This window comes from Manis javanica, chromosome 9, assembly GCF_040802235.1.
Source record: "Manis javanica isolate MJ-LG chromosome 9, MJ_LKY, whole genome shotgun sequence".
NCBI lineage: Eukaryota > Metazoa > Chordata > Mammalia > Pholidota > Manidae > Manis > Manis javanica.
In genome coordinates, this window is record NC_133164.1 from 62,644,823 (window position 1) to 62,660,552 (window position 15,730).

General features: G+C 36.0%; 1 protein-coding gene across 5 annotated transcripts in view; it reads right to left on the reverse strand.

Moving 5' to 3' along the window:
• The window catches only part of SS18 (SS18 subunit of BAF chromatin remodeling complex), a 104,472-nt gene that overhangs the window by 16,689 nt on the left and 72,053 nt on the right, over window positions 1–15,730 (reverse strand). For 2 of the 5 annotated variants that reach the window (XM_037025441.2, XM_073212709.1), the window contains exons 6-9: window positions 14,856–15,023; window positions 14,077–14,181; window positions 11,160–11,252; window positions 10,339–10,452 (exon numbers count right to left, since the gene is read on the reverse strand). In XM_037025441.2, coding sequence (XP_036881336.1) covers window positions 10,339–10,452; window positions 11,160–11,252; window positions 14,077–14,181; window positions 14,856–15,023 — 480 coding nt within the window. The remainder of the gene's footprint in view (window positions 1–10,338; window positions 10,453–11,159; window positions 11,253–14,076; window positions 14,182–14,855; window positions 15,024–15,730) is intronic. The other 3 variants (XM_073212707.1, XM_073212710.1, XM_073212708.1) reach the window with 3 other exon arrangements.

The window sequence follows — 15,730 nt, forward strand, 5'->3', positions numbered from 1 at the left end:
TTGCATTACGGGGGTACCAGAAGGAAAAGAGAGAGAAAAAGAGATAGAAAGTGTCTTTAAAGAAATAATTGCTGAAAACTTCTCCAAACTAGGGGAGGAAATGGCCTCTCAGACCACAGAGGTACACAGAACTCCCATGACAAGGGATCCAAGGAGGGCAACACCAAGACACATAATAATTAAAATGGCAAAGATCAAAGACAAGGACAAAGTATTAAAGGCAGCCAAAGAGAAAAAAAAGGTCACCTACAAAGTAAAACCCATCAGGCTATCATCAGACTTTTCAACAGAAACCCTACAGGCCAGAAGAGAATGGCATTATATACTTAATGCAATGAAACAGAAGGGCCTCGAACCAAGACTACTGTATCCAGCACGATCCTCATTTAAATATAAAGGAGGGATTAAACAATTCAGAGACAAGCAAAAGTTGAGGGAATTTGTCTCCCACAAACCACCTCTACAGGGCATCATACAGGGACTGCTCTAGACGGGAGCACTCCTAAAAAGAGCACAGAACAGAACACCCAACATATGAAGAAGGGAGGAGGAGGAATAAGAAGGGAGAGAAATAAAGAATGTTCAGATCGTGTTTATAATAGCTCAACAAGCGAGATAAGTTAGACAGTAAGATAGTAAAGAACCTAACCCTGAACCTTTGGTAACCACAAACTTAAACCCTGCAATGGTAATAAGTACATACCTTTCAATAATCACCCTAAATGTAAATGGACTGAATGCACCAATCAAAAGACACAGAGCACCAGAATAGATAAAAAAGCAAGATCCATCCATATGCTGCTTACAAGACACTCACCTCAAACCCAAAGACATGCACAGACTTAAAGTCAAAGGATGGAAAAAGATATTTCATGCAAACGACAGACAGAAAAAAGCAGGTGTTGCAATACTAGTATCAGACAAAACAGACTTCAAAATAAAGAAAGTAACAAAGATAAAGAACATTACATAATGATAAAGGGCTCAGTCCAACAAGAGGATATAACCATTATATATATGCACCCAATACAGGAGCACCAAAATATCTGAAACAAATAAAAACAGAACTAAAGGAGGAAATAGAATGCAATGCACTCATTCTGGGAGACTTTAACACACCACTCACTCCAAAGCACAGATCCACCAGACAGAAAATAAGTAAGGACACAGAGGCACTGAACAACACACTAGAACAGATGGACCTAATAGACATCTACAGAACTCTACATAAAAAAGCAAGAGGATACACATTCTTCTCAAGTGCACATGGAACATTCTCCAGAATAGACCACATACCAGGCCACAAAAAGAGCCTCAGTAAATTCCAAAAGATTGAAATCCTACCAACCAACTTTTCAGACCACAAAGGCATAAAACTAGAAATAAACTGTACAAAGAAAGCAAAAAGGCTCACAAACACATGGAGGCTTAACAACACACTCCTACATAATCACTGGATCAATGACCAAATTAAATTGGAGATCCAGCAATATATGGAAACAAATGACAACAACAACACAAAGCCCCAACTACTGTGGGATACAGCAAAAGCAGTCTTAAGAGGAAAGTATATAGCAATGCAGGCATACTTAACAAAAGAAGAACAATCCCAAATGAATGGTTTAATGTCACAATTATCGTAATTGGAAAAAGAAGAACAAATGAGGCCTAAAGTGAGCAGAAGGAGGGACATAATAAAGACCAGAGAAGAAATAAATACAATTGAGAAGAATAAAACAATAGAAAAATCAGTGAAACCAAGAGCTGGTTCTTTGAGAAAATAAACAAAATAGATAAGCCTCTAGCCAGACTTATTACCAGGAAAAGAGAGTCAACACAAATCAACAGAATCAGAAATGAAAAAGGAAAAATCACGATGGACTCCACAGAAATACGAAGAATTATTAGACAGTACTATGAAAACCTATATGCTAACAAGGTGGAAAACCTAGGACAAATGGACAACTTCCTAGAAAAATACAACCTTCCAAGACTGACCCAGAAAGAAACAGAAAATCTAAACAGACCAATTACCAGCGACGAAATTGAAGCGGTAATCTAAAAACTACCCAAGAACAAAACCCCGGGGCCGGACGGATTTACTTCGGAATTTTATCAGACACACAGAGAAGACATAATACCCACTCTCCTTACAGTGTTCCAAAAAATAGAAGAAGAGGGAATACTCCCGAACTCATTCTATGAAGCCAACATCACCCTAATACCAAAACCAGGCAAAGAACCCAACAAAAAAGAAAACTACAGACCAATATCCCTGATGAATGTAGATGCAAGAATACTCAATGAAATATTAGCAAACAGAATTCAACTGTGTATCAAAAGGATCATACACCATAAACAAGTGGGATTCATCCCAGGGATGCAAGGATGGTACAACATTCGAAAATCCGTCAACATCATCCACATCAACAAAAAGAAAGACAAAAACCACATGATCATCTCCATAGATGCTGAAAAAGCTTCTGACAAAATTCAACATCCATTCATGATAAAAACTCTCAGCAAAATGAGAATAGAGGGCACATACCACAACATAATAAAGGCCATATGTGATAAACCCACAGCCAGCATTATACTGAACAGCGAGAAGCTGAAAGCATTTCCTCTGAGATCAGGAACCAGACAGGGATGCCCACTCCCCCCACTGTTATTTAACATAGTACTGGAGGTCCTAGCCACGGCAATCAGACAAAACAAAGAAATACAAGGAATCCAGATTGGTAAAGAAGAAGTTAAACTGTCACTATTTGCAGATGATATGATAGTGTACATAAAAAACCCTACAGACTCCACTCCAAAACTACTAGAACTGATATCAGAATACAGCAAAGTTGCAGGATACAAAATTAACACACAGAAATCTGAAGCTTTCCTGTACACAAACAATGAATCAATAGAAAGAGAAATCAGGAAAACAGTTCCATTCACCATTGCATCAAAAAGAATAAAATACCTAGGAATAAACCTAACCAAAGAAGTGAAAGACTTATACTCTGAAAACTACAAGTCACTCTTAAGAGAAATTAAAGGGGACACTAATAAATGGAAACTCATCCCATGCTCATGGCTAGGAAGATTTAATATCGTCAAAATGGCCATCCTGCCCAAAGCAATATACAGATTTGATGCAATCCCTCTCAAATTACCAGCAACATTCTTCAATGAATTGGAACAAATAATTCAAAAATTCATACGGAAACACCAAAGACCCCGAATAGCCAAAGCAATCCTGAGAAAGAAGAATAAAGTAGGGGGGATCTCACTCCCCAACTTCAAGCTCTACTACAAAGCCATAGTAATCAAGACAATTTGGTACTGGCACAAGAACAGAGCCACAGACCAGTGGAACAGATTAGAGACTCCAGACATTAACCCAAACATATATGGTGAATCAATATTTGATAAAGGAGCCATGGACATACAATGGCAAAATGACAGTCTCTTCAACAGATGATGCTGGCAAAACTGGACAGCTACATGTAGGAGAATGAAACTGGACCATTCTCTAACCCCATATACAAAGGTAAACTCAAAATGGATCAAAGACCTAAATGTGAGTCATGAAACCATTAAACTCTTGGAAAAAAACATAGGCAAAAACCTCTTAGACATAAACATGATTGACCTCTTCTTGAACTTATCTCCTCGGGCAAGGAAAACAACAGCAAAAATGAGCAAGTGGGACTACATTAAGCTGAAAAGCTTCTGTACAGCGAAAGACACCATCAGTAGAACAAAAAGGAACCCTACAGTATGGGAGAATATATTTGAAAATGACACATCCGATAAAGGCTTGACATCCAGAATATATAGAGTTCACACGACTCAACAAACAAAAAACAAATAACCCAATTAAAAAATGGGCAGAGGAACTGAACAGACAGTTCTCTAAAAAAGAAATACAGATGGCCAAGAGACACCTGAAAAGATGCTCCACATCGCTAATTATCAGAGAAATGCAAATTAAAACTACAATGAGGTATCACCTCACACCAGTAAGGATAGCTGCATCCAAAGACAAACAACAACAAATGTTGGCGAGGCTGTGGAGAAAGGGGAACCCTGCTACACTGCTGGTGGGAATGCAAATTAGTTCAACCATTGTGGAAAGCAGTATAGAGGTTCATCAAAATGCTCAAAACAGACCTACCATTTGACCCAGGAATTCCACTCCTAGGAATTTACCCTAAGAACGCAGCAATCAAGTTTGAGAAAGACAGATGCACCCCTATGTTTATCGCAGCACTATTTACAATAGCCAAGAATTGGAAGCAACCTAAATGTCCATCGGTAGATGAATGGATAAAGAACATGTAGTACATATACACAATGGAATACTACTCAGCCATAAGAAGTGGAAAAATCTAACCATTTGCAGCAACATGGATGGAGCTGGAGAGTATTATGCTCAGTGAAATAAGCCAAGCGGAGAAAGAGAAATACCAAATGATTTCACTCATCCGAGGAGTATAGGAACAAAGGAAAAACTGAAGGAACAAAACAGCAGCGGAATTACAGAACCCAAAAATGGACTAACAGGTACCAAAGGGAAAGGAACTTGGGAGGATGGGTGGACAGGGAGGGATAAGGGGGGGGGGGGAGAAGAAGGGGGGTATTAAGATTAGCATGCATGTGGGGAGGGAGAAAGGGGAGGGTGGGCTGCACAACACAGAGAGGACAAGTAGTGACTCTACAACATTTTGCTAAGCTGATGGACAGTAACCGTAATGTGGTTGTTTGGGGGGACCTGAGTCATAATATACATAGGGGAGAGCATAGTATACATAGTATTCTTCATGTAAGTGTAGATTAAAAATTAAAAAAAAAAAAAGAAAGAAAGAAAGAAAAGGGGGATTACTCCTTGATAGGATAAAACTATTGGTAAATCAAAGATCAACGCATGCTTTAAATATCCTTAATGTTCATCACTTAAAGGGTGTCAGATGATCAGCTATGGAGGTACTCTTTTCTGATAATATTCCTTTCTCTTGATTAAAAAAAAAAAAAAGCAGTTACTGTGTGCTGACCTCCAATGAGTTCTGCACAGTGGTATAGAGGGCATGTCAAAGTGTGGGCAAAGGGTCTGTTTGTTTCTACGCAGAAGATCAAGGCCTAGCTTGGATACCCAGAAAATGAACTAAGATACGATACGAGGAGGAGCTTCCGGCATCAGCACTCTCTGGAGGACTTGTGCCGGGGGATGATCATCAAAAAGCCTCCACAGTGATCCGGACGATGCTGCAGTTGTGGCTGCATCCAGCCCACCGTCTCCTGGACTTGCCATAGGAATGAGGAAGGAGATGTCTAGGCTGGCATGTGCATACAGTGAGACAACGAATTTGACCGGATCTGTACTGTTGGAACTCAACCAGGAGTTGGGAGGGGTGCAAGTTGTAGCACTCCAAAATCTCATGACTATAGACTATCTATGGTTAAAAGAACATATGGGATGTGAACAGATCCCAGAAATGGGCTGCTTTAATTTGTCTGATTTCTCTCAGACTGTTCAAGTACAGTTGGACAATATCCATCATATCATAGACAAATTTTCACAAATGCCTAGGGTGCCTAAATGGTTTTCAAATTAGTTAGTAGTTTAAAACCTATACATACTTAAGGTACTCTACAAGAAGATATGTCAAATAAATAATCAATCCTCCCATGTTTCCTTCCATATGCTACATCTGTAGCTTTTCTTCTTTCTTCCTAATTACAACCCTTAAATAGAATTCGTGCCTCATATCGAATTTACCGAGTATCATAATTCCTCCAGGTGGTAAAGATTCCTCAAGACAAGTGCTGGGCATAGAAGCCACAGGGGATAAATCTGCAAAGAAGTAAAAAGCTAACCTTTTTGGCTTCACTGATCATCTGAGATGGATGGTAATTATAGATTTGCTGGAAGAGTCATACCAGAAGATGATCATTAAAAAACCTCAACAAAGATCCAGGTGCTGCTACAGTTGTAGCTGCATTCATCCCACCGGTTCCCTGGACTTGCCATGGGAATGGAGAATGAGATATCTAAGCTGGCCTGTGCTTTCAGTAAAACAACAAATTTGACTGGATCTATACTGTCAGAACTTTGTTTATGCCTAACTGGTTTTCTTGGTTTCACTGGAGATGGCTGGTAATTATAGGTCTGCTTTGGTTATGTAACTGTGTTCCTATTATGTTAATGTGTGTGCACAATTTAATTAGTAGTTTAAAACCTATACATGCCGAAGTTACTCTACAAGAAAATATGTCAAAGAAATAATCAATCCTCCCATGTTTCCTTCCATATGCTACATCTGTAGCTTTTCTTCTTTCTTCCTAATTACAACCCTTGAATAGAATTCGTGCCTCATATCGAATTTACCGAGTATCATAATTCCTCCAGGTGGTAAAGATACCTCGAGACAAGTGCTGGGCATAGAAGGCACAGGGCATAAATCTGCAAAGAAGTAAAAAGCTAACCTTTTCAAACATTATGGCTTCTCTCTCACTTACCAACTTTACATTTCCCTGTATGGCCCCGGAAGATGACTGCTTAGCCAGAGACGGGTAAGATTCCTCAAGGGAGGAACAACCTAAGACAGGCACAGTCACAGGGGGGCCATCAGGTGAGAAATTGGGGATCAACAGAGGTGAGGCTCAGAACCTCACCCCCCCTGTTTTGAGAGAAATCTTCTGCATCCGTGGATGTTTTATTGCCCTTGTCTAGCTTGGATTAACCCATAGTCTACAGGCACACACCTGATCATCTACATTTGCTCTCTTACAACACTAAACTATGTTTTCTACCTTTATCTTGCATCTACCTACCACTTCAGCATTTTATTAAAAAAAAAAATAATAATAATAATAATAATAATAATAAGGGAGAAATGTGGGATTCACATATAAGTCAAGTATAACAATCAAACAAATATTCATATTTGACCTGATTGTTTATAGTTCATAATGCGTGATCAAAACCGAAAGTTTCTGTGATGACTGCCCTTGTACTGTTCACCATGTAAGAACTTATTCACTATGGAAGAATTTGTTCACCATGTAAGAACTTGTTCATTATGCTTCAGAAGATTGGAGACTGACGAGAAAAAAACAAAACAAAAAAAAAAAGTAAATAACTCGATTAACAAATGGGCAAAGGATATGAAGAGACAGTTCTCCAAAGAAGAAATTCAGATGGCCAACAGACACATGAAAAGATGCTCCACATAGCTAATCATCAGGGAAATGCAAATTAAAACTGCAATGAGATATCACCTCACACCAGTCAGGATGGCCAGCATTGAAAAGACAAAAAACAACAAATGTTGGTGAGGATTCAGAGAAAGGGGAACCCTCCTACACTGTTGGTGGGAATGTAAGCTAGTTCAACCATTGTGGAAAGCAATATGGAGGTTTCTCAAAAAACTAAAAATAGAAATACCATTTGCCCTGGGAATCCCACTTCTTGGAATTTATCCAAAGAATACAAGTTCTTGGATTCAAAAAGACATATGCACCCTTATGTTTATCGCAGCACTATTTACAATAGCCAAGATGTGGAAGCAACCTAAGTGTCCATCAGTAGATGAATGGATAAAGAAGATGTGGTACATATACACAATGGAATACTATTCAGCCATAAGAAAGAAACAAATCCTACCATTTGCAACAACATGGATGGAGCTGGAGGACATTATGCTCAGTGAAATAAGCCAGGTGGAGAAAGACAAATGCCAAATGATTTCCCTCATTTGTTGAGTATGACAATGAGGCAAAACTGAAGGAACAAAATGGCAGGAGACTCACAGACTCCAAGAAGGAACTAGTGGTTACCAAAGGGGAGGGGTGTGCGAGGGCGGGTGGGGAGGGAGGGAGAAGGGGACTGATGGGAATTATGTTTAGTACACATGGTGTGGGGGATAACGGGGAGAACAGTGTAGCACAGAGAAGGGACAAATTGGATCTCTGGCAACTTGCTGCACTGATGGACATTGACTGCATTGGGGTATGGGTTGGGACTTGATAATATGGGTAAATGTAGTGACCACATTGTTTTTTCATGTGAAACCTTCATAAGAGTGTATATCAATCATACCTTAATAAAAAAATTTTAAAGAAGGAATTCCATCAGTGTATTATTTTATTTAATTATTACACATTCAAATATTAAAACTCCAAATTTTTTATTAGAAGAAAGTCTGACAATGGAAGCCAATGGGGTAAGCAAAACGGGAACTTTTCTTTTAGAAGTCCCAATATCTAACAAAGCAGTATTTAACTACTTAAATCAAAAATATTAAATTTCTCATACATCTCTGAAAATAATACTTCTCTTAATGAATTTACCTGATTTAGGCACATTACATTTGTTTTCATGCAAACACAATAAAACCAGAATACTCTATTTATTCAAAGTAGAAATATTCAATGGTCATGAAATGGAAATGCCACTGAGAAGAGCAAGAAAATCCCTTTGTAAAAATAAGAAACCCATGGAATATTCATTTCGAAAGTCTTATCTGGAATTAGGGAACCAGAACTTACCATTTTTGGGAAAATGCCTGACTACCAATACCTGAGTGAATTTCAATGTATATGTTGAAAGCACAAGAGAATTTCAGCCTGATCCTGGTTCTTAGATTTGCTATCACAGGTAGAAAGAAGTACCCACAGTAACAGAAGAGTTTAAACCAATGAATAAAAATAATATGACATTATTTATGTAAAAAAGAGACCATGTCAGTAAGAGGTGATGTCAGATTAATAACCAGCTACTTCTCTGTCACTAGCACCGTATTAGGACAGGGACTGCTGGTTTGGGCAGATCAGGGTGAGGGCCTCTGGAAAAAAGGCAATGCGAGATAATTACAGACAGAACAATGTAACGATGTGCAAAGAAGTCCCTACTGAAACTCTGTGTTAAGCATTATGCAAAGTCAGAGTCACATTGATTCTCTAGGGTAAAGATACCAGACTAGGAACACAGACATTCTTCAGTGAAATCAGTTACAGCTCAAAAGGCCAGGAGCACCTTGGCCTGGAATGTTTGACTGTTCTGCAGATAAAGAGAAGTATCTCAGCATAACCCATGACTTTATTGTATCAATCAGATCATGACACTGTAAAATTTATCTTAGCCTGCTAAAAGGCCCAGCTTATTTTTAACTGTACCTATATGCTGAGTTCCTTCCCTAATCCTAATCAAGTAATCTGCAACCTAGGCAAAAGACTAATTTGATAAGCAAGCCCAGCTATAAACATCCCAAAAAGTTAAGAAGTTAAGATTTTTAACAGACTCTTTAGCAAACAAGGCAACAGCCCAGCCCACCTTGAGGGCAGGGCTGGCAGTCTTAACTGATATGCTCCCAAAGGGAAACTGCTATCCTGAGAAAAATCAGAACAGCAAATTTCTTCTACTCATCAAAAATGAGCACTCTACAAGTCTGCACCCCTAGCCCTTTACTCATTCCTGAAAATCTTCAACCGCCTAGACAGCTCACCACCACGGACTCTCTTGTCCCCCTCCTGGCGTAGGAGCTCTGTCCTCTCACTTTATCTCTAAATAAAAGACTCTACCTAGCTCTCCTACCTTGAGTGTTTGTGAAGTTCATTCTTCTGCTCCGTGTACAAGAACCTCGGTATCAGTATTTGCCTATACGTAAAGTAGTTAAAGTATCCTGAAATTTAACTTAGATATCAGATCTTTATCATTCCCCTTATCAAATAAAATTATTTAGAGTCAGATTTCCAGCAAGTAGGTTATTATAGTGAATATATAATAACAAAATATGGCTCCACTTACCCCAAACTCTCTAAGATACATAACTGCAACAAATACACCCTTATAGAGGTGTATATTGCTATTTAACTAGAGAATGACAAAAAAAAATCTTCTCTATGCATTCCAAATAGATCTCATTTGTAATCTAAATATCAGTATTATTTTTCATAGTAACAGTTAACAGTTTTAAAAACAAATTTGCTAAGCAGATTATGTAGATATGGTTACTTATCACCAAATTCATCCATTTTCCAAAAACATACAAAGGTCCTAGCTTGTCATGAATGCCAATTAGGATTAAAAATTCATTTAAGAAATCTCTTTAAATGACTACATACCTTACCTCTGGTCAATGAACCATCTCTAGTTTATGTTTCTTTCAAAATGAATTATTAATTTATCTAAGAACATTTAAAATAAATATTCCAGTAATTGCCTGAACTAAAACTGTTAATTTTCAAAAACAACAGTTCTTAGAAAAATAGACAGTAGGTGTCCACATTTCACAAGTGACCGTCCTCTCCTGCTGACAAAAGTGAAGGGCAGAAGCGCCTTACCGTAGCCCTGTGGCTGCCCTGCATACTGCTGCCCTGCATACTGCTGCGGCGCATACCCTTGCTGGGGAGGTGGGCCTTGGTAAGCATCCTGCTGTTGGCCGTACTGTGAATTTCCTACAGGGTAATTGGAGAAAAGGAAAAAAAAAAGCTGAAAAGTTTGCTTAATTAACTTTTTTCCTCTAAGATGCATAGCCAACAACACAAGAACAAAATGAAATGCTATATTGATTTTTAAAAGTTAACAAAACAAAGAAAAAACTCAAACCAAACAGAAGGATTTCGGCCAAACAAACTGCAGTTAAAGCCAATTTTGCAAGGTTGAACTGCAGCATTTTCAGCGTCTCTGCCATACGAGCATTACATTTACTGGAACATCACAGTCATAAGATCATGACTATGCTAAATAAAATAAAAAAGACAAAATTAAAGACAGCTACAAGAGCACAGACTAGCTACACAAGATCAGCAAGCTGTTTCCTAAAGGCACTATACTTATATGTAAAATTATACATATGTAAACACACAAGAAAAAAAATTGGATTGATGGATTTATGTTCAAATAGAAAATTTCCACTGAGGAAAAGATTATTTTTAAATGTTTTAGTCTTTTTATGGTTGTTAGAAATGGCAAGTCACGGTTACACATTTTAACTATTTGTAAGGAAATTATTTTAATTGTTCTGGACTCCCTGTAACTTTCAAGACAGCCAGCAACTAGTATTCTACAAGAGCTTTGCATGGATAGAAGTTGTCTTATGCAAGAATTATCGTTCCTGTAGAAGGGGATATATATGTGTATGTGCATGAAGGTATATAGATACCTCCTTCGTAGTAATGTTGTGAGGAATCCTCATAAGGCCTATCGTAGCCTTGTTCAGGATACGACGGTTGCTGATAACCGTAATCATTATGACCTACATCAATTCGACAAGAGACAGGAAGAAACGTTAATGGCCACTGAGTGAAAACCCTAAATATATTTAAACTTTCAGATAAAATTGAAAAAAAGAAAAAGAAATGGAAATACATAAAAAATAATTTCAACTGCATTAGCCAATATTTACCAATGTGATTATTTCATACTGAAATAACGTGCAAAATTTTTTTAAGCAAAAAACAGTAGTTTTAGAGACATTACACTTAGTCTTAACTCTGATAATCTTCAACAAGGAGGGGAAAATAACCTTCATCTTTCATTTTTTTAAAAAAGAGAAAATGAAAGCATTTAGGCCTTTCACATGTAAATAACTTAAATTAGAATGAACAAAGGAAGCAATTATCATATTTTGTCAAACACCTGTTCTGCTAGTCGCCAATTCCACAGAATATGCTAAAACAATGCAAAATATAAAAGCGCTCCATAGTTTTTTCCCTGAAAGAAACTGAAATTTTTCACATCTTATTTACTTGCATAAAGTAAATGTATCTTATATAGTATTTTCAGATGCAAAAATATACTGTTCAATGTTGCCATTATAGAAGCCTTTATAAAGTATTTGTAGAGTATCATAAACGTAAGTGTTCATAAAATTAATATTGCATTAAGTGCTAGAATAGATCTTTAGTTTTAAAGCTCAATAAATTTCACCTGTAAGATGACTGGACTTTAATGAAAATCAATAGACCTTTTAACTAAGTTGTACTAAGAAAATGCAGGAGATAATGTTTCAGGTAGCTAAAATCTGAACTAAATTTTAGAAGAATGTCTAATTTAGAATGAATATAGTTATGAATAAATCTTATACTCAGTGCTCTAGTATTCCAATATTCCCAAACCACTTCATCAATATCCACATTAGGGGTTGACAAACTATGGCTTGCATTATAAATACAGCCAGTAGCCTGTGAGTAGAACACAGTTATGCCCATTCACATTTTCTGTAGCTGTTTTCATGGTACAAGAGTTCAGTAGTTGAGACTAAGACTATATATATTATATAATATATATGGCCTGGAAAAACTGAAATATTTCTTCTCTGGCCCTTTACAGAGAAAAATCTGCCAACTCTTAATCTACATATTTACAGGCATAAATATCTGAACACAGTAAGAAAATATCCAATGTTGTTTTAAAAAATTGCTATAAACAGAATAGTCTTTGTAAATGTCAGATAAAAATATTACACACCTATGCAAAAATGATACATTTAAATTTTAAAATCCCCTGATGTAATAAACTGAAAGTTCTGATATTTATAAAAATAACATAAATTCTGAATAGAAAGTTCTTATTCATAAAAATACAAATTTCATATTTCAGGAAATAGTACCAAAATAATGGTGACAAAGTCAACTCAATTACTTAAAATACATTTTAAAAATTAAATAATCATTTATTTTCAGCAGACTTCCTACTGCATAAAACCACCACCTAGATTTAACCTCTTTAGAATATCTATAGTATATAAACATACTAAAGTTTTTCACTAAAAAAAATCAAGTGTACACATGAAAGGAAAAAGAAAAAAAAACCAATATTCTGAATAATTCAGAGCAAGAAAACCTGAGATAAAAAATCTGTCGTTTTCTCACCAGAATTATCCATCCATGTCATCACTATCACTCACAATAATTTACTGCATGTGAAGTACTACAAAGGTTTGCTTTGCCTCTACAGGCAGAGCCTGTGCAGTAAAAACCACAGCCCTCATATCGATGGACCTTTATGTTTTATACAGTGACAAAAAACATGGGCAAAATGGCTTATTAAACACAACAAATTATATCTTCTTGTTAGTTTACATTAGCTTCTAGTTAATAGTCCCAGCACTTTCACTGTGAAGTCTTAGTCTTCCCAGTTATCTCTGTTAAGCAGTTTACCTTAAATGCACCAAGGGAGCTTACTATAAATGAAGACCAGCAAATCCTTTCATAAGACAAATCATTTTATAATGTGAACTGTAAATTCGTCAGTTTTATATGTTTGAATTATTTTTTTCTTCAACGTTTTATCATAAAATTTTCAAACATACAGAAAAACTGGAAGGACAGTACAATGAAAGCCTACTGGTGTGCTTGGATTATTACTAAGTGCAGCACACCTTTAGTGACGACTTTTTCACTACCCACCTTCCCACTTAAAAAGTAAATAAATAAATAAACAAATATATATATATATATATATATATATATGCCACCATTAAATTAACTAAAATTAAGTTTCCAAATGCCTTTGCTATTCTACTAAATCTACATACAGCTATATTACAGATATAATTTAGCCTCCAAAATATTTTTCAAATGTAAATTCTAATGTATGTAAACCACAGTTCTTTGAGAAGTATGCAACATTAAAATAATGAAACTTAGAAAAAAACTTGAGAACTATATTCTCTATGTATTTATACAATGCGTAAAAGTAAACCAATGGGTGAACTTTATGGTATATGAATTTTTTCAAAAAAGCTGTTATTCAAAAACGTAAATCAGTAACATTTGCTTTGGTTCAAAACAAACAATTCCAAATATAAAAGGATCCTCTTTTATATAAGAAAGGATTCCAACGACAGAAGTGATTCCTGATGGTACTAATACGGAATATCTAAACAAAATATACTTTGAAATATATAATTAATAAACAAATGCTGTCATTGGTGTTTTAAATTATTAAAGTGTTTCTAAATTTAGAAGAAACATATTGTTAGTTTCTTCTTTCTCAGTAAAATGCTTTGAATACCTATCTATATTAATATTGGGCAGGGACAGAAAAATGGGAAAGTTAACATTAGGAGAGATTACCATCAGGGTAATACTGCTGGTTCATGCCTTCTGGAGGACCTTGTCCACCATGACTGTATTGGTCCCCATAATAGTCTTCCTGGCCTGAGTACTGCTGTGGTGGGCCTGAAAAACCACAACCGGTCAAGATGTAAATAATATGTTCTCTATGTCATCAAAGGCTTTCTTTCTAATATGATGTTATGAGGATTATTTCCCAGCTGTAGATTTCCCCTCCCATGCTTTGGCATTTCAGATACTTTTAACTATTCTTATACACATACATACATAAACACACAGCAACACCACAAACCACATTTCACAAAGATTCTTAAGACCATACATGCAATATCAAATAATACCAACTCAAAAAACAAAACACTAAGTTTTTAAAAGGAGGTTCAAACTGGTAAAAATTAATTTCCTTTGTATTTGGATATGAGATCAGTTTGAAATAAATTAGTGTTTGTTTCTAACCATGTATTTAGTTAAGCTTTCAAAATCAAAACAGTACTTTCTGCTATAAATCAGTGAGCTTTTGATATAAAATTTTATAATGTAACCTTTTTCCCAGGCAAGAATAAATAAAAGTAAGCTATATACCTAGAAGTTCCTACCCATTTCATGACCCTTTGAACATACTATACCACTACCTTGTAGGAAAGAAATAACATGTAGTCTTTTAAAAATCAAGAAACAAAACATCCTAACTTTGCCTAGATGAAAAATTCATTGAAATGTAAAGCCTTTCACCTACTATTATTTGTATTAAGCAGGAAATTTTCCAAATGAAATCATACCCTGCTGAGGTGGTCTGTAGGGAGGAATCTGTCTCTGCCCCATCATATGACTGCCTTGGTTAACCTGACCCATAATTGCCATGGGTGGCTGCTGGCCTTGGTAATGCTGCCCGCCTCCCTGTGGTATACTGTATTGTTGAGAAGGAGGCTGCTGATGCATCATTGGACCTGAAAAAAACACAAAACATTATGCACATCGTTTTTCTGCATGTAATTTTAACATCTTAAGAGAAATACAAAAATATTCATTGTATAGTCCTCCAAATATATAACTTACTATAATAAAAACTGACTTCAAGTAATAAAAACAAAAATCTTTGAATTCAAGTTCACAATGCCTTAAAAAATCTAACAAGGAAAAACAACCAATCATTGTAGCTGATTTGAAATCCACAGAATTCTAGTAATTTTTTTAAAAAAGTAGATACAACATATAAATATCCTGAATGTATATATTTTTCACATATGAAAAATATTTATTAAATATTAAGCTATTATATGAAAATACATACTACATAATATTTAACTATGCAATCTATCTAGAAAGATAGACTCCTATGCTACACAAGTAATACACCAAAACAGCAAATTAGTAATCAAACCAAGGGAAAGAAATCTCATTTCTGTATAACTGTTTTTCCCCTTTTTCAAAGCCCACTTATTATATAAAGGTAGGTAGAGAAACTACACAAACATTTATATACTTTTATCAGTGGAATTTCATAAACTTTAACTTTAGGACAAAATTTTAAAGAGTCTTCTTTCCCTTTTCCAACTCTAGGATTTATAAACTAAAAAAAATCTTCCTGAAATCAACGGACTGTAGTGCTTTTAATAAGCTGTAATACACACAAACTACCAAAAACAACTACAAG